General features: G+C 57.9%; 1 protein-coding gene across 1 annotated transcript; it reads right to left on the bottom strand.

Annotated features, from left to right (window-relative positions):
• Positions 1-1,586: 1,586 nt before the first annotated feature.
• Positions 1,587-19,120, bottom strand: LOC128772520 (collagen alpha-1(XIII) chain-like). Its single transcript, XM_053888547.1, has 2 exons — positions 18,275-19,120; positions 1,587-1,762 (listed from the first exon to the last, which is right to left on the bottom strand). The coding sequence occupies exons 1-2, from the start codon at positions 18,566-18,568 to the stop codon at positions 1,670-1,672; spliced, it is 387 nt and encodes a 128-aa protein (XP_053744522.1). The 5' UTR covers positions 18,569-19,120; the 3' UTR covers positions 1,587-1,669.
• Between the last annotated feature and the right edge of the window lie 310 nt (positions 19,121-19,430).

Genomic DNA, 19,430 nt, shown 5'->3' with positions numbered 1-19,430 from the left:
AAAGCGCTAAGTACTTTGCATGACTGTCTCACAGAGTCTCCACCATACAGCTGCAAGGTGGCTACTATCCCCCTTTGTCACACCAGGCAACTGAGACAGAGAGGTTCAGTAATTCTCTCAAAGTCACACAGCTGATAAATGTCAGAGCGGGACCCCAAACCTCTATCGTCTGTGGCTCCAAGTGTCCCGCCCTTCAGCCGCATTCTAGACTTGGAGCAGAAGACGGTGGCAGTTGACCGAGAGCTATGGGGACAACAGGCAGGCTTAGCTGAAGCATGGGCTGCCCTAGAGGGCCCGATGCTTACGGGTGCTCCGCCCAGGCCCTGACACCCTTCCCTCACCTTCATCCCAGCTCATTAATCTTGGCATTCTTTTGCCAACAAGTTTCCCAGATGCCAGCACTCAATGTCCTGGGCCCTGTGGGAGGGAGAGAGCTTCCCAGGATTCTGGATACCCTTTTAATTAACCCCGACGACCCTCTCCCGACGGGCCAGCTGAATCCCGTCATGGCCCCACCGTTTCCCGTGGTGGCACCCTCAACAGTGAGTCCGCCCCAGCTCCCCTCATTCCTCTGACAATGTGGGCTCTCCATTTCCCACACGCCCACCACCTGTTGGCCTCCTTGCCCTGGCCCGGGGACCCTGGGTGAGGACTACCGGGACCCCTGGGCGCCTGTGCCCTGTGGGGGTCCTGCCATTGTCACATGCCCGCAGAGGGTGAAAAGGAGCCTACTTGGGGCTGACAGAGGCCCTGAGCAGGGCAAGCCCCTCTGTGATTACTCGAGGGTGTCCCCGCTCCTCATTGTCTTTTTCTGGAGCTTCCTTCCTGCCCCACAAAAAAAAGGATAGCCCACCCCAGTTACTCATGGAGCAGTGACACTTGTCCATCTGTCATTCTCATAGCTTAATCTTAATGACTACTCATCTAGAAGAGTCCTCGTGAGCTGTAACTGGTCACTATCATTAACGGTGGACTGTGCCATTGAACTCACCACGCAGTAGGGAGCCCAGCACGGAGTGGGAACCCCGGGTGAGGAGCACGGGAAGAGCACTCGAACAGGAGTCCTCACTAGTGATCTGAGCAGATAGGGCTGGTCCACGGCAAAAGCGGGATCCGAGTCCAGATTACCACCCCCCCCCCCACCACCTTGCAGCCTCGAATCCGTGTGTGAGTATGCATTGACGCGTGTCGCCTAGATGCCGTCCAGCAAACGCACAGCGCCCTGAGCCATCCGGCTAGGGCAGGCAAGTTTTACGAGGATGGACTCATTCATTCATTTGTGTAACAATTTTGTACACCTACTGTGTGTCGGGAGTTGGGGGCACAACGGTAAACTTGACGAGCCAGGTCCCTGCCCTCGTGGGCTTCTGTTTTCTTCAACTGTGCATAACGCTTCGTAATTTTCTGAACGCAGCCATGCCCATCGTCATACGTGATTTCACCCCCTGGCGGGCTCCCCCTCCTCCCACAGAAGGGTTTACAGATGAACGAATACGTGAACAACTGAATGACAGACGGCAGGTGGGCGGGCCAGTTGACCAGCAGAGGGGAGGTAAGCATTTCAGATCCCGTCATTCCCATCTTTAACACCAACAGTGATGCCGCGAGCAGGTGTGGTGAGATCACGCCCACTAAGGGGGCCTCCGGTTCCGGTCCCCCTCCCGGTCACCTATTCGCAGGGCTTCTTACCTGGTGGGCAGTGACACCCTGCAGACGTCTTCGGGGGGGCCTCCCGGCGCCTCCGAGAGTGGAGCTTCCATTTCTGCGAAAGGAGACAGAGAAGAGGGATCACGGATTGGAAGGCCAAGCCCTGGGAAGGGTCTGCAGGCTGGTGGGGATGGAGGGGGAGAAAGGGCCACCTGGGGGCCGGCGGGAGGACTGTTCCTGGATCAAAGACTGGCCACAGGCGTCTGCGTAATAAGAAGCAGATGGAGAAGGTCCTATCTAGGGAATCTCAGTGTCTGATGTCTTCTGAGTGCTCTTAAAGAAATTAACCCCAACCCCAAGGCCCTATAAACCAGTTGTGGCCTCCCTGCACTCCACAATCACGGGCACAATGACCCACTTTTCTCGGCTCTCTGCTAATTGTTTCCTGTCTAGGTCTGGGGTCCTGATTGATCCTGGCGTCAGGGACAGTGACTTCTGTTCTGGTGTCCCTCACAGCCAGGCACAGGCGGGCCTGGGCAGCGGTGGGGGACAGGGGTTGAGCAGACCACCTTGCCCCCCTATGGGAACTCTTCTTTGCGAGGCACCGAGCCAATCAGGAAGGGCCCCAAGGAAGTGGCGGCAAGAAGACCGAGGCGTCTCCTGCCCTCGGAGCTGCCATTTCCGTGGTGGCGATGGACAAGCACACGGCTGTAAGCACCAGCATCCCAACTTTTCAAAGGGCAGTGCGCCGAGCGCCTCGGTCCCCCAGCCACACAGCGTGGGCCACACTGGCACAGAGGCTACAAGGGACGCTTCCGGGGCGAGGCTACCCGCGTTCCTACGCAGTCCTCTGACCCTGAGCAGGATTAAGCCCCGCTGGGTTAATGGGAGGATTGAATGGTCGATGCAGAGAAGGAGCGGAGCCTGCCCGCCCCCCGCCCCCCGCCCCGCCCCCGCCAGGAGGCACACACGATGCGTTGGCTCTTGTCACACTCCCAGGTTACAGGTGAGGAACCCCACGCACAGGGCGGGGAGACTAACACGGCCAAGGTCAGAGGTGGAGTATGGCACCGGGCTCGGATGCTAGTTCGGCAGTTAGAACCTGGTATAGCCCCGGGGCCAAGTTAGCCTTTAGATGTGTTTTATTCGGTTCCTCCAGTGATGTTTTTTTTTTTTTTCATTGACTTTGTTTCCAGTAGTTTGAAGTGACTGATTTCACATGTAAAGCTGCCACAGCCACAGCCACAGCCACAGCCACAGCCACCGTGGTTCGCAGGCTCTGACTCTGACCAGTATACTGAGGTCCCTGCATGCGAAGCAGGTGGGAGGCCAGCGGCCCAGCCCCCAATGCACATTTCTCCATCGTCTGCCTCCTCAGTGCTGTGTGGTTCTGCCGCTCAGGCTGGGCCCCGGGAGAGGTAAAGAAAGTCATAGGATTTGGTGTCACCTGTTTGGGGGGGTGGAGATGGAAGGTCAGGAAAGCTTCATGAGGATTTGTAATGTCTGCGGAGCCCCCCCCCCCACCCCCACCCCGGGGAACTACCACTGAGCTGGCCGATTTTGCCCGGAGAATCACCTCTATTTCTCACAGTCTAACTCTAAGGGAGATTTAATAGTGATCTCATTTTCTACGTCAGGAAACGGAGGCTCAGAGAGGCTGAGTGACCTGGTGGAGTCACACAGCTGTGTCCGCAGTGGGTCTGGGATGAGACCTCAGATCTTTTGACCCAAAGTCCACTCCATCCTGCTGGAGAGAGGTGCACGATGCCCCCGCGCGAGAGAGTACAGCAGACCAGGCGGTGGGGGGGGGGGGGGGAGGGGGGGTTGCTGGGCAGAGGCTCTGAAGGCAGAAGGGGGCTGAAGGTCAACATAGACAGGAGGGAGGGGAAGGGAAGAATGTTCCAAAGGGGAGGCCCTCGCTCACAAAGGGCGGCTGACACACACATATTAGGTAGACAGATGTTGAGGTCAGGCTGCAGGTGGATCTCTACCAGGCAAACAAATGACCCCCCAGCACAAAGTCTGGTGAAGGGCCCAGCTCTGAGCCCAGCTCACGAATCCACTCATCGCTGGGGGACCATGTGCATCCACCTGCAACCTTGCAACCAATAACCTGTGGGCTCTTCAAGGGGCTTATTTGTGGCTGTGCCCGGCACACAGTTAGGCATGTGCCTTACGTCCGCTAACAGGCAGGGCCAGCCAGCAAGTGACAAGCCAAGGCCAGGTGGGTTTGCACAGGGTTGCGCTCACTCAACCCCAGCGACATGCCAAGCAGAGGTTGGATCCTGGAGCTAGAGAATGCAACGCAAGGGGTGGACGGGGCCCCTGCCTTCGCAGGGCTCACCTTCTGGTGGGGGAGACAGAGAAACAAACAAGCAAACAATTCAGTGGTAAGTGCGGCAGAGAAAAATAAAGTAGGGTAAAGCGGACAGAGTGATGGCAGGAGGTACTGGAAACTCGGGGGTCAGAGAAGGGGTCTCTGTGGAGGGGATGTTCAGCACTGACCTGGTGCGAGCAAGGAAATGAGTCATGCGGAGACATGGAGGGGGTGTGTTCCAGGCAGAAGGAAGCAGAGGCAAAGGCCCTGAGACAGACCGCGCAGAGGATTAAGGGTGCTAGAGGGGGTCGGGGCAGCATGGCTGGAGGGCTGAGCGCGGTGGGAGGGCACAGGGCAGGGCACTGGCAAAGGCCGAATTTATAGTGACACAGGCCCCTGACATTTCCATGCCCTCTTGACAGCCAGGAAACTTGCTGCTTACAGTTGGATGCTGTGGCCTTGCTCTAATTCACTACCATTATCCCGGATGAGAGCCCAGCAGGTGCTCGGTGCTTCCCTGGATCCTTCAGCTCCCGGCCCCTGCTTCTCCCGCCTCCTTCCTTCCCAACCCCAGCGCCCTTCCCCCAACGTCCCTGTCAACTGATGACCCTGAGAAAACAGAAGCAGCCAGAAGAGGCCTGCCAGCGGCTTCTGCCACCCCACCGTGCACACCCGCCCACATGCGCCTGCGACGGCACCTGCCCCTTCTCTCTGCTTCTCCCACGTGAGGCCAACCTTGCACCTGCACACCAGGCTTTCCCTGCCCACCCACATCAGCAATTCCCTGCTCTAGGCTCCATCCTGGGCTCTCATCAGGCTCGGCCTTTGCTATAAAGGGTCAGCTACGGAATAGTTCAGGCTGTGCGAGCTGCACGACGACACAACCACTCAGCTGTGCTGCTGGAGGCGAGAAGCAGCCACAGAAAACATGAAACGCAAAGCTGTGTTCCGGTAAAGACATATTTACGAAAACAGGCTGCGGCCGGGATGTAGCTGTCGCCTGCCCGTCCCTGATGTAATCATTAGGCAGACACGCTGCTGTTCCTCCCACCATAAGGAGAAAGGAAACGAAAAATCCTCTCTTGACCACGCTCTTTCCCAGGCAAACTCCTGGAGCACCCCTGCAAGGCTCTGACCCTCCCTCCACCAAGCGCTGTCCCCCAGGTCGTCAGTGACCCCCATGTTGCTAAGCCCAGGGGACAGTCCTTCTCATCTCAGCCTATGACAGTATTCGCTCGCCCCTCCTTCTTCCTGACACACCCTCTCCACCTGGCTGCCAGGACGCCACCCTCCCAGTTTTCCTCCTGCCAGTCCGTGCTCCTTCTGTCTCCTCTGTTGGTTCCTTCTTATCTATTTGGAGGCCGCAGGGCCCTGGCTCACCTCTTTTCTCTCTGCTCTGGCTCCTGGGGGCCCTCGCCCTGCGTCACGTCTCCTCTGTACGTAACGATGCCGCCCTCACTACCCCTCCTGCTCGGATCTTCCTCCAGAACCAGACGCACGTATCCAGCTCCCTCCTTAACATCTCCACTGATAGGATCTCAAAATTAGCTCGGCAAAACCGGGCCCCTCATATTTCGTCCCCGCTCCCCTGGGCCTGCCCCTCCGCTGTCTTCCTCGTCACAGAGAACGGTGACTTCATGTCACCAGACCCTGGAGGTCATCAGTGATGCTTCCTTCGCTCTCACCCCACGCCCATTTGGCCAACAACTCCTGTTCTCCACTTTCTGGACACATCCGGGATCCGACCCCTTTCCACCACCTCCGCACTACACCCAGTTCAAGCCTCATCATCTCTGTCCCAGTCACCGTGATAACCTCCTGGTGACCCCCTCGTGATAACCTCGTGATAACTCCCTGCCTTAACCTTGCCCCACAGAGCATTCTCAACATGGCCGCCAGGGGGCCACACAGGCCTCCTTGATGCTCCTGCTAATGCCAGGCTTTCTCCTACCCCAGGGCCTTTGAACTTGTTGGCCCGTCTGCTTGGGATGTTCGTTTCCTAGCTAACCACCGTCTTACTCTCAGAGAGGTCTTCTCTGCCCCCAGTGCCCTCCTGCGACATACTTCCTATCCCTCCTCCCTGTTTTACTTTTCTCCTTTGGATTTCGTTGCGTTGTTGGCTCATTTATCTTGCTTCCTGTCTATGCTGATCACAGGAAGGTAAGTTCCACAAGGACATGGTCTGTTTTCGGCTCTCCCACTGTGTATTAAGCAAGAGATATAGCCCCTCGGGGCCTCAATTTCCTCATGTATAAAACGGGGATGACATTAGTTATCCCCGGGACTACACAGGCCAGATAGAAGGATAAAATGAGATGAGATCAGAAAACAAAAAGAGCGTCCAGATGTGAACAACGGGAAGCGTTCGCTGCCATATCGCCCGTGCCTAGAACAAGGCCCGGCATATGGTAGGTGCTCAATAAACAGCGGTTGTTCATAAATCAGGAGATCTCACATCGAGGTGTGGACTTCCGATCTCTCTTATACAATGGGGCATCTGGCAGCACTGGGCCATGGCGACGACTGGGTGGTGCTGAGAGATGGCTGTCCCTTTTATGTGGGCATGTGCTGCCCAGGTCATCACAGTACCTCTCCCTGGCCGGCTTCGCTTACTTAGGCCACCAGCCTGGCCCCCTTAGGCATCCGAGCTTGAGACCCCTGGTGAGAAATGTCCAAGAGGAAGCTCAGGGGTGGGTGGAGACCCTGCCAAGACTGCAGCGTGGACCCCCAGTCACCCTGGATGGAGCAACCCTCCTGCTCCACCCCTGCTGGCGGCCAGGGCCTCCTGGAATGCCCTGCATGGCCAGAGCCGAAACATGACTGCCTGATCTTCGCAGCTATTAAAATGCCTGTATCAGTATCAAAGGGAAAATGCCAGGCCGCTGGCTACTCACTCCCCCCAGAGAAGGCGTCGAGGCCTGGCCTTGGGTTTAGGGGCCACTCCCTCCCTGTGCTTAGCTCCAGGGCTCTTAAAGGGCTCAGGCTCCACCTGGGCCTCTGTAATACGTGGGTGTGTCCAAGTGGTGGGGGGAGGGGGTGGTGGAGCCCAGAGCAGGTGAGCTCCGCACTCCGCGGCTGTGACCTTGATCCTGGCACCTCCCCTCCCACAGGGAATTTCTAAAATGGGGCTATTGCCCCCCCCCCCCCACCAACCTCCCAGGGTTGCTGTGGAAAACGCCTTGGAAACCATAAAGAGGGTCCTGCCTGCAGCCCTGCCTTTCGACCTTGAGCTGCCCATTGACACGACCACACTGAGCAGAGCTCCAGTCCCTGCACCAGCGTCTGATTACAATACCTGGCCCACAGCGGTGTGCCATCCCATCTGCCAGAGCCCCTTTCATCACCCCGTGCCACACGGTCACTGGGATGGCGTCCTATTGGAGATCAAGCCAGTTCTTGGAGGGCAGGGCCTGGTCTGGTGTTTCGGGTCCACACTTGAACTGGATTAATCGCTTGGAGGTCTGCCCTTCCCTGGGGTGCAGGGGGACGTGGGCTTCAGCAGAATTTGGAAAGATGGAGATGGGGGAGGGGAGCGTTCTGGTGAGGAGCAAAGACACAGAGGCTGGACGGAGGCGGCGCAGAGCCAGTCCGTGGGCCTAATCCCAGGGATGGCGGGCGGGGGCTGGCCCCGCAGACGGGCTTTGTTAAGGGGACAGGCCCATGGCGGAGCGCAGGAAAATCAGCGCGGGGAAATCAAGACGGAGGAAATTGAGACACTCAAGCCACACCCGCCCAAACTGGACTTGCTCCGGGGGCCGGGAGGGGGTGCCATGGGGTGTGCCCAGGGAACTGTCTTCTTCCTCCCTCCACAGTCCTCTTTGTGCAACGCACTTGGCACCTGATCACAGACTCCCAGGGCCGTGAAACAGGGCCCCGAGGGGCCGCCGGATGCCACGGGCTGCCTCCGCCCCCCTGTTTCACCAGAACCGCACAGGGGTGTCGCTCCAGGCTCCGCAGACCAGAAAGAGTTGAGGGAAAGGAGGTGAATGCCCCGGGGTGAGTTTTCCAGCCTTCATACGAGAAAGTCCTTCCTTTCACCTAACCTTCGGCCCTGCTGCTGCCTCAGGGAGTTAGGGAGTGGGGCCCTTGGAACTATGCGGATGTGGGCGGGGGCCAGGCTGTCACGAGCCTAGGACTAAAGGTTCCAGGGGCCTGGGGTAGTTTTGGGGCCCGGTGCAGGATGAAGCAGGGGTCCCCTACACAGAGCAGGGAGGGGCTGGGCTGAGAGGGCTAGAGTGGAAGCCAGGAGCCTCTACTCTCCTTCCCTCCTTCTAGCAAATGGGTACTGAGGACCTATGCATGCAGAGCCACGGGAAGTGCCAGGACACGTCGGGGCAAAGCAGACACAGAGGCTGCCCCGTGAAGCTTACTGTCCAGGCAGAGGCACCACGAACCACACACATCAACAAGAAGCAGCCACAGTCATCGAGCTCTGGCGAGTAGGGGTGAGGCTCTACAGGCTGGGGAAGTGACGGCAGGGCAGAGACCCGAGGATGACCCCCGAGGTGCAGGGAAAACGGCTGAGACCTGACACCATCATGTGCTTCTTACGAACCGGGTGGGGGTCCTGCACAGATGAATTCATTCAGCACTCGCAGCACCCCACTCATGAGGAACGGCACGTCGCTTGCACGGCGACGGGCAGCCAAGACGGGCAAGGCCGGATTCGAACCGGGAAGCCTGGTTCAGAGCCCATGTGCCTCCACTGCACAACTGTGATGGGGGCAGGGGGGGGGGCTCTTTCCGGGAGATTGCAATACTTTTGACTGGAGGGCCAGGCACTGCTCAAAGCACTTGTTTAACTTTTTAAATTCTAAAAGCAACACTTAATGAGAGGGAGACGCTCTTATCACCATCACCCTCCCAGTTCTTAGAGGTACAACCCAAAGCACAGAGAGGTTAAGCAACTTGCCCAGTGTCACACAACCAGTCACTAGCAGAGCTGGACTCTGGCTCCAGAGTCTGTGCTCCTAGCGGTGGCAATGTATGACGATGTGGCTGGACTTTGAAAGTGAGGGAAGGCGGAGCCCTGAGGCAAGAGAGGGTGGCAAGGGCCATGCTCTTCAGGCCCCATGAACCACATTAAGAAATGTAGTCTCTGGCCTGATGGCAATAGGAAGTTACCAAAGAGTTGTAATTAGGGGACTGTGGTGACTGTATTTAGAGCTTTCTTTTTTTTTTTTTTTAACGTTTATTTATTTTTGAGAGAAAGAGACAGAGTGTGAATGGGAGAGGGGCAGAGAGAGAGAGAGAGAGAGGGAGACACAGAATTGGAAGCAGGTTCTGGGCTCCAAGCTGTCAGCACAGAGCCTGACGCGGGGCTCGAACCCACAAACTGTGAGATCGTGACCTGAGCTGAAGTCGGACGCTCAACCGACTGAACCACCCAGGCGCCCCTGAAAGATCACTCCAGCTGCTGTGTGAGTGCTGAATGGGACAGGGCAGAGTGGAACAGGAGCAGGTGAGCTAGGAGGCTCTTGTCACAGCCCAGAAGAGCCTCGGGTAGCCTGGGTGGGGACGGGCGGGCAGTCGTAGAGAAAAGAGGACAGTCTGCAGGAGGCCGAGATGGTGCAAGCAGTGGGGTCTGGGAGGAGGTGCAGCTGGAGGCCAGTGCATCCACAGATGAAGGGGTTGCGGGGAGGGGCGGGCTCCTACTCAGTTTAGACACGTGGAGTTTGAGGTGCTTTCAGGACACGCTGGAGGGGTGGGATGGCAGGTGTAGAGACGGGCGTGGTGCTCTGACAAGACGAACACACACATTACAGCCAGAACAGTCAGCTGCATGTGGTAGTGAGCTCCCTGTCACTGTGGGTATGTAAGCCTCAGAACCAGGGATATCCGGGCGGGGGCAGGGGGGGGATTCCTGGTATAGCTCATCGCTCCCTTCCTTCCAACACTCTGATTCTATGGAGTGGGGGGGAGGCTGGAGGTAGCAGGACCATCCTCTGACCTCCCATATCACCGAGTCTCCCCCTGCCCCCAGGAAACCACAAATGCCAGCTCACTGGGACTAAGGCTATTCCTGGAAGAGCCCCAGGTAATGCCCCTTTAACCAGTCCCCTTTCTGCATCCTTGTCTCCTGAGGTCACCCTTCCCGTCCTGCCCTACAGGCCGCCTTGGCAGAGCGTGACCCGATAGAGAACACCTGACAACAGGGGCTCGAGAGGCACTGCAGCATGACAGGCAACTGCAGGTGTAAAGTCCCTTGGACGGCGGGATGGCAGGCCCTGTCACAGCCTTCCTGGGGAAGATGTGTCCCGTGGGGGCGGCAAGGCCTCCCCGCTGTAACTGAAAGAACATAAAGGCAGGAGCCTGCTGGCAGGAGGGCCGGATGGACAGGGAAATAGCCGAGTAAAGGAAAGACTGAGACTGGACTGCAGGCATTAAGGAAGCCCGAGGTGGGGGTGGGCATGGGTGGCGAGGAGAGGCAAGGAGGCTGAAGAGGCAGGAGGGGCCCAGGCCGCGTGGACTCTAGCCACGCGGGGCTTCGGGAAAACCTACAATAGACTCCAGGCTAGGAGACGGGGAGCCCCTGTGTCTCCCTGGAAAGGCGTGCCCAGCCTCTTGGGCAGGAAGTTCCTCCCCTCTGTGCGTGGCTCGCTCCTGCTCTTTGAAGGACCAGAGGAGCCCCTGCTGCCCGCAGCTGCGTCTCTGCCCTTTTCGGCCGTAAAGAATTTTCTGGAGGGAGGCCCCCACCCAGGGCAGGGGGCATTCGGCATGCGGATGTTGGGGGGGCGTCAGTGTGGAGCTGAGGCTGGGGTCTGCTGGCATCATGGACACCGCCCGGGACAGCCAGGGACCCCGGTCCGCCCCAGCCTTCCCAGGCCCTCCCCAGATCCCAGCACCGTGACCCTCATGACTGCCGGCGCCAGCCTCTCGGCACTGCTCGGGACCCTCGTGTAGTGGCACGGGTAAACGCTGTCTCTCTCCGTCTCAGGGGTTGCCAGCCATGGGACTTGCTAAATACCCCACCGCAAGACCCTACCCACAGGGATTGCATCAGGGTTCCAGGAAGGGGGTCGGCCTTGGTGGGTTTTACAGCTCCCAGCTGATGCTCTGCAGCCAAGGCCAGGTCTTTGAGGACACGCAGGTACGAGAAGGAGGGGAGACTAACTTTAAAGAGTTCAGTTGTTAAAGCGCTTCTCCCCCGGCCTTGCTTCAAAAGGAGCGATTCAGCTGGCTGCGTGGACAGACAGACATGTATTATTCCGCAAGGCAGCTGGAGGTAAGGGGCAGAAAGAAAGGCGAGGACAGGGTGATACACGGGAACTGGGATTGGGGCTTAGGCAGAAACTTCTGCCCGAAGGACTAGCCCGTGTCACAGGGTGAACCCCAGGTTGGGTGCTAAGCTTCCTAGAGGGCGGTTCAGTGTCCAAGAGACAAGACCTGATCCATCCCTCCTGGAAAGTTCTGGACGGTGATTTTCCTAAAGGTGTTCATCACCAAGGCCTGATGTCACAAACGACATCCTCTGGGGCGTTTTACAGCAAAGATGGTCACGTAGGCCTGATGCCAAGTCAGTTCAATCAACGCCACCGCTGCGGAAGCTGAACCAAACTGAACAGGTCCCTAGCCCCTGGTCTCCACGACCTGTCTCAGCTGGCTTAGTAGGGTATGGTACTTTCTACAGATGGCGTACCATTAGTGGCCTTAGAGGGCTAGCTTTGGGGCCAGAATGCTTGGGTTCAAGGCCTGCCTCCGCGACTCACTGTGTGACCTTGGGAAAGTCACTTAACTTCTCTGGGCCTCCATTTTTCTCTCCTGAGGGAACGTACAATGAAATATATATATAAATATAACCACTTCAGAGGATTATTTTGAGAAGTAAATGAAGTAAGAGGTGGTAGAAATCTTGGAACGGTGGTCGATAAATATTAGCTATGAATCAATGATGAGGGAGGTGGTGAGGATTACAGCCGCTATTAATTGAAAGATTTCATCTAATCCGACAACAACCCATGAGGAGGATGTCATCGTCTCCATTTCTCCGACCAGGACGCTGAGGCTCAGGTCACACAAGTAGCTAGCGGCAGAGGTCCACGTGACATCACATGCTGTGGGCTTACCCACCTTACTGTTTTGCCCCAACCAAAAATGTGCCAGGCGCCTGGGCGGGTGGAGAGGAAGCTGCTGGCCATTGGGGGTCGTGGACGGGAATGGATGGACGCTTCCAGCCGCTCTGTCCAGGCGGGAACACATCACCCTGAACCACCCCCACTCTCCTGGCCAGCGCACTAGGGACGCAGCTCGGATTTAGGAGTTCATCATTTCCCCTTCGGCTGGTTGCTCTGAAACACCATTTCCAGGGCACGCCCCTGAGCAAATGCTGAGCATACAGCTGCGTCTTGGGTTGGGATGGGGGAAAGAGAGTAATCTGTAACAGAGGGACCTGAAATCGGCAACTAATTGGTGAGGGCTGCCTACATTACGCAGTCCCTGGGCTCCGTAAGGGACCTGGAGACCAGTGAGCTCTCATCCCTGCTGTTGGATTGTGTGAGATCAAATGTGAGACAAGATATGTAAAGGCAACAGAGAGGAGAACACACTGCACAATGTGCTGGGGGCAGAGCCACAGAAGGCAAATAGGGATTACGTTGCACGTTGACGCTAAGACACTGGGACGGGCAGTCTGGGCGGCTGTGTTGAGAAGGATTCTGAGGCTGATCTAGGCTCCCTGGGCATGTGTTGAGAGGTTAGGAATGGCTGCCGTGGGTCTGGGACAAGAGAAGTCAGCCCATGTCATGTCTATACTTTCCTTCTCCCAGCTAGATGTTTGGCATGGCCAGCAAGTTCTGCAGGAAGTCAGAGCAGAGAGAGCCCGTTTTGGGTTGGAGTGGTTTGGGGAAGGCTTTCCAGAAGGCACTGGGGCAAGATGAAAATGATTAGGAGGAAGGGGAAAAAGGCATCTTTCTGAGGGTGTCAAACTGTGAAACTATGCTTAAGGCAGACAGCATCGTGTTTCAGACGCTTTGACTCTCTCACCATTTTCCTATGAGGGTTTGCTACTTAATGAGGTCCTCAATTTGGTCTGGAGCTACCTGATCACTGTAAGGCCTTTGGAGAAGCTGTAAAATGTTACCCCCTCTCCCTGGTGTTATCTGTAATAAATATTGCTCTGTATTTTTCTTTTAACTTAGAGTCATGAGATGGCTCTTTATCTTGAACACCGACTCTCACTAATTAGTGGCAGCTTCCTGGGGCAGCACTGAAAAGCATTCTGAGGCCGTATGTAAGCTCAATGGGGTAAGTGTGCTGCAGTCGATTAGCAATGTCTGCTGAGGCCAGGGAATGGGGAGTGGAGCATGCCAAGTCTTTACCACCACTTCACCAGACAATTAACTATTGTCTGCAAGGGGGAAGGTGTGGTGTGGAAGACAGATGCTCTCCAGAGAGGGGGATCCTACCTCTGGCTCTTCTGATCCTGGCTGTGGAGGCTTCAGACCTGTTTTTTATCTATAGAGAGAAGGGGCTGGAATTGAGGGGCTCTGAGGATCTTCCCTCCATTAACTCCCCACAAGACCGCTCAGGCACTGACCACATATGCAAAGTCAGATGCAGTGGAGGCTGGCTGCATATGAGGGGATCTAGGGTCTGTCTGATTACGGAGGCCCAGGCTCCTGTGATCTACAGGCCACACCCCCAGAAGCACATACTTCCTCGGTAAGAGCCCCCGGTCTTTCAGACGCTGCTTTGATCTCTCCCCTGAATTCTCCTCTGGAAAAAAACCAGTAAAAGGCCCCTGCACATACCCTCTAAATGTAAGACATTCCTGTTACGGTGGTTGGTATTGTTATTTTTATGGAGGAGGGAGTCTGCCCAGGGCTCTTCAACTTTTTAGCCTAGAGGTTTCAACCCTCCCTTGACCCCCAGGAAATTCCTGAAGGTGGAAAACGCCCTTCCCACCCAAAGGACTGGATCATAGAGAGCAGGATGGAAGGACAGTGACATCAGTCTTCTTATCTGTAAAATGGGGCAATGAGAGCGTCAGTCCCTCAGGGAGGTTGTGGGGATTGAAAGAGATAACGCTCACAGCAGCGGCTGCTGTATGGACCCTATAAACGTGAGACGTTCTCATCAGGGGTGTCGTGACTCTCACTGTTGGGGGAGGGGAGTCCGCCTGGCACCCCCCACCCCCCCCCGCCGGTGCCCACCTGGAAGCTGGCTGCTGATACCACAGATCCTACAACTTGGATCTAGCTATTTGAACTCGGGTCCCTCCTGCTTCCCAGCACACCCTCTGCCCAGCCCCTGGTGACATCCGATTTCCTCCGTTTGGGACATTCCAGTTTCTTTCTTCACAGCAAGCAAATCAAGTAACAGGCAGCTGGAGCGCTCATTAAGGGTCCCAGCCCAGAAGAGAGGCACCGATGGGGGAAGCGTTGGGGCCTGAGGACTGGAAGCCACACTGCCAGCTCCCCATGAGCTGGCTCCCCGCCCCCATCCTCCTCTCCCCGCTCTGACCCTCCCCTCCCCCACGGCCAGGCCCCTCAGATCCAGGCCTTCTGCTAGCATCTGCCTCTGGCCTGCCTCATTCCAGGCTCCTCTCCCACTGGGTCCCCTCAGCCTGGCCTTCCCTGCTGGCCCTTTCTTCCACCCGCCTTCCAGATCCCCACACCCAGCATGCCGCTTTCCCCCCTGGGCGGGGGGTGGGGTTTGCGGTGCCCCTGGGTTCGTGCCTCCAGGCCACCGCACAGGCTGTGTGCTTCACCGGACTGCCCTGTCCAGTGCCCTTCTTCCATCTTCCAGGGAGTGGCCAGGCCCACCTGCTGCAGGACGGATTGTCTGCCCCAGCTTCCGGGGAGCACTCGTACAGTCCTGGGCACGGCCTTTGGTGGGGACACCTTCCAGTGCATCCTCCCACCTGCCATCTCCTGAAAATCTCACAGCAACCCCAAGAGGGAGGCAGAGCCTGGGCGTTACAGAGGAGGAGCCTGAGGTTTAGGGGGTGGCGTGGCTTGCCGAAGGCCACATGGCTGGGGGCAAAGCCCAGCTGGCATCCCGGGGTGGGGTCCCTCCACTCACGGGGTGCCTGTGTGCCCTTTACAGAAGGAGCCCTCCACATGTCCACGTCGCAGAATCACTCTGCTAACAAAGCCACGGCCCGGGCTCTCCTCTGCCTTTTCTTCCCTCTGGGGGGATCTGATGGCCCCCGCTTCTCCCTTCCCTGCCTCACCCCTGCCTCACCTTTGCCCTCTGCTCAGCCCTGGGAGAGCACACCTAGGAAAGGGACTCCTAGGGAGGAGGGAGCCCTCAAGTTGCTCCCGGACACCTTTGCTGGCCCACAAGTGGCTTTGCTCCTAGTGCAGGGCTGTCCCACGGAACTTTCTGTGAGGATATACATATTCTGTGTCTGCGCCGTCCAACAACTGGCAACCAACCACTAGCCTCGGGTGTCTCTTGAGCCTACTTGAAATGTGGCCAGTGTGACTGATCAACTTAATTTTAGATTTCTTTAATTTTAATTAATGAAGTATAATGGGTCTCACGCAACTGCAGCGGACAGTGGAGCCCTTCGAGTGTCCCTTCATGAACCTCTGGACCGCAGGCCCCACCCAGGGCATGCCTCCTAGGGCCACTCCCCATGGACAAGGCCACCTGCCGCCTCCACCCATAGGACTGGCCCCTCCCTCTGGCTCCGGTGCCCTCTGCTGTTGACCTCACTTCCCACCGGTTTCACTCACTCCTCTCTGTCCCTACCTGCAGCCCAGTCCGGGCCCCAGCCCCCTCTGGCCTGTGCTAGCCGCTTGTTTGGCCTTCCTCTCTGCCCTACTCTCCGCCCCATTCTAGGAACATACCTGCCCTTCTATGGCTCCCCATTGCCCTCACATAGATCTAACGGTCTCTGAGGCACCTGCTGACCCAGGCTACCTGTCTCTCTCCAGTCAGATCTTCTACCATTCAGCTCCCCAAGGCAAACCGCCCCCCCGCCCCCCACTCTTCCAACCTTCAGAAGCTGTTCTCTTTGCCCCTTGGAACAGGCCCCTCCACTCATCCCTTTTGCCTGGAAGTCTCCTATTCACCCTTTAAGGCTTCATTTGAAAATAAATCACTTTCCCAGGAAGCCACTGCCGTCAGGTACGCTGCATGTTGATACATTCCCCAGACCTCCTCCGCCTCTATTATCGTAGCATGTTCCACATGACATGGTCACCGCCCGTTGTCTTTTTTTGTGTCCTATTTGTCTGTAAGTTTAGGAGGGCAGATGGGTGACACCCGCCCCCCCCACCAATGCCTGATCCACGCCAGCTCTCAGAAACATCTGCCGACTGAATGAATGAAAATTGACAAAGGAAGGTGGCAGGACAGAGTGAAGAACCAGGGAAGTGGGGTCAGGAACTTAGGTTCTAGTTCTGGGTCTCATCATATGACTCGGGGTAACCTACTGCCCCTCTGTGGTCCTTAGTTTCCCCATCTGTAAAACGGGGGTCAGTTCAGATGCTCTAGCAGATGAGAGGTCTCAGAAGTCAGTAGGGACACAGGAAGCTACGGGTTGCAGAGGAGGAATCAGCACGTCAGATAACGTTGTCAGTCCCAAGGCCCGGAGAGCGAGAGACTTGACATGGTTAAGTCTCAAGCAGAGGAAGCAAGGATCTGGGGCATGCCCTGGCCAGCAGGAGGGGCCAGGAAGAGGAAAGGATGGAGAGAGGCTTTGAGAGGGGCTCCCAGAGCCAGATGCTTGTCCCTCTGCTGTCAAGGACCCTGAGATACCTGGTGGCAGCCCTGACTGCCTGAACACGATCTCCACCACCCAGCCAGTCCCACGTGCACTGTCAACCAGCTGGCAAAGGCTGCCTGCCTGTTGAGCCCAGACACTTCCCAGGGGACTGTGGGTGGCCATCCCCTGGGTCCTGGCAGGGCATGGGAACGAGCTGCCGGCAGCGGTCACGGGTGTGCCGCTAGTCTCAGTAAGCTTGCCCTGGGACCACCCTCTCTGCTCTGGCCCTGTGGCCTCCCTCTCGGGGTCCACCCTGGAGAGGTGCGTGGCAAATTACCAGCCTTTGCCTGGCAACGGAACCTGAGAGAGGCCTGGCTGTAGGGAACTGGTACATTGTGCCAGAACGGTCCCAGGGCCCACCACGGTTAGAACTGGGCTCGAATGCTCACCACGACCACAACCATGTTCGAGCTCAGAGGAGTGAGGGTATTTGCCCCAGGCTGCACAGCTTTTAAGTAGCAGAGTGGGGATAAAAACCACCTCCCTGCTCTTTACTGCTCCTACTAAGTAAGAGGCCCCCTCCGAGTTCTTCCTCAGGGGAACTTTCCAGGCTGTTCCAGGACCACTTCCCAGGCCACTGCTGCCCTTACCTGTGGGTCCTCCCCTTCATTTGGGCCCTGGATCCCTTGTGCTGTCCAGATCCTTATAAGTCACCAAGACTCACACTCTCACTGCCCAGCTTTTCCTCTGGTGGCACCAATGAGACTGTATGTCCCTCCTTCCCGGGTGAGTTCTTTTCATGTACTCCTAAGATTGCCATGGCCAAGAAACACTAGTGGCTTTTAATCCACTTAGGTTCAAGGACATTTCGGAAGTGGAGAAAGCTCAGCATCCTTTCCCCAGAAAAACACGCAAACACGAAATGGTGGGGACCATCCCAGGGGACCAGGGATAAGAAACAAGAGAGTATGGGCTTACTCGGTCCCAAGGACAGTAGAACCAGGGCGACCCACACCTGGGCCCTAACAACCTGGGGCAATGGGCCGTGATCGGGACACCACTCCCTGCAAGGACTGCCCCTTCTGTCCCCCTCAGCCCCTTGGATGACTCACTCCCTTACACCCTCTTCCCAGCTGAACGTGGCAATAAAAGTCAGGCAGCGCTGATCCTCGAGGGATGGATGGGGAGGGCCGCGGGGGCCCAGCCATCCCTGGTCGGGGCCACCGGGCACATATCCCGCCTCGTGGGCGCTGGGAGGCTCTCACACCGCCCTGGCGGGCTGCCTGGAGGGAGAAGCAGGGCCTGGCAGCTTCCGCGCGCCTCCGCGCGCCATGCCTCGCTCCACCTGCCCAGCGCGCCCAGGCGCTCTCTGCGCGGGACGCTGGGGGCGCCTGCCGGCGGCGGGAGCGGAAGGGTCCCACGCAAGCAGCCGGGGTCCTAGGGTTCCTCCGAGTCCACCGCAGGGCAACGTCCGTCCCCGCCCCCACCCCCCCCCACCCGCCCCCCCACCAGCAGACGGCTCCTGCGAGGCCCGGGCGCACCGCGCCGCTTGGAGAGCAAGAGCCCGCGGGCACCGGCTGGCTGGTCGAAAGGTTGGAGGCTGCGCGAGGGGGCGCCGCGGGCAGGGATAAAAGCCAGTAACAAAGAGCACAGACCTCATCCAGCAGTTGGTTGACTCGTCCCAAAATAGCCGTCTCCATTTGCTGCTCCCCACGCTCCGATTCCAGGCGCAGCACCCGGGCCTGCAGCTCCGCGGTCCGAAAGTGGGCGAGCAGGCTGAGCGCCAGCGAACACAGGGCCAGCGCCAGCAGCCCGCACGACCCCGGGCTCGGCAGCCGCGCGCAGCGCTCCGCCGGCGCCACCGCCAGCGCCACCGTCGCGGGCGCGCTTAGCTCCCCGGGGCCGCGGGCACCGGCGGCTGCCGCTTTGCGGGGGCGCTCGGCTACCATCCCCTTGCGTCTTGAGAACCAATAAATAAATAAATAGAATAAATAAAGGCGAGAGCCGCTGCCCAGAGGCGCGATCCAAGCTGCGGGCAAGGAGGGGGGAAATGTCCCTTTCCTTTGCTCCCGGCAAAGACGATGGAAAAATTAGCGGCAGGAGGGGGAGAGCCAAGAGAACACAACCAGCTGCCGCTGGCAGTACAGCGGTAGTAGACCAGGTGAGAAGAGAGTTACTTCGAAGAACGTTCCAAGTCCAGGAAAGTTAGGGGAATCCGGCCGGCTCTCCTTCTCTCCGCCGTTTCCCCCTTCAAGTATCTGCAGAGTCCCGGAGTTGGTTCCGCGCTGTCGGTCCTTCTTGGTGTCTCGCGTCTCCCGGGCGAGCCGGCTTCAGTCCCGGCGCGAAGGGGCGCACACCGAGGGCCCCATGGGCAGAGGTGGGTCGTGGCCGCCGCCGAGAAGCGTTGGGGCCGATTCCGGCGCCTCTGTAATTTGACACACTGGCTGCGGCTGAACGGATCGGATGAGCAATCCGTGCTACTTCCCAAACTAATCTCTCCCACCCCCTCCCTCCTCCTCCTCCTCCTCCTCCCCCCCTCTTCTCCTCCACCTCCTGCGGGGCCGACGGCTTGGATTTATTTATTTATGCAAACTCGCCCGGGGTGGGGGGCGTGGTGTGCTGGGCCCGCTGCCCCAACCCGCGGGCCCGGGAGCCCCTCTCCCGCGCTCCCTGTCCCCTTTGAAGTGACACTCGGGGTTATTTATAGGCAGGAAGGGGGTGTGGAGTGGAGCGGGGGCTCTGCTTCTCTCCCTTTCTCCGGATTCACACCGAGGGCCCTCTGCCTTCCACCGAAGTGGAGGGGCCAGGCAT

The sequence above is a fragment of the Panthera pardus genome, unplaced genomic scaffold (genome assembly GCF_024362965.1).
Source record: "Panthera pardus isolate Hobbes unplaced genomic scaffold, ASM2436296v1 HiC_scaffold_22, whole genome shotgun sequence".
NCBI lineage: Eukaryota > Metazoa > Chordata > Mammalia > Carnivora > Felidae > Panthera > Panthera pardus.
Note: the sequence above shows the minus strand (reverse complement) of the source record. Positions and strands in the feature narration are given on the sequence as shown.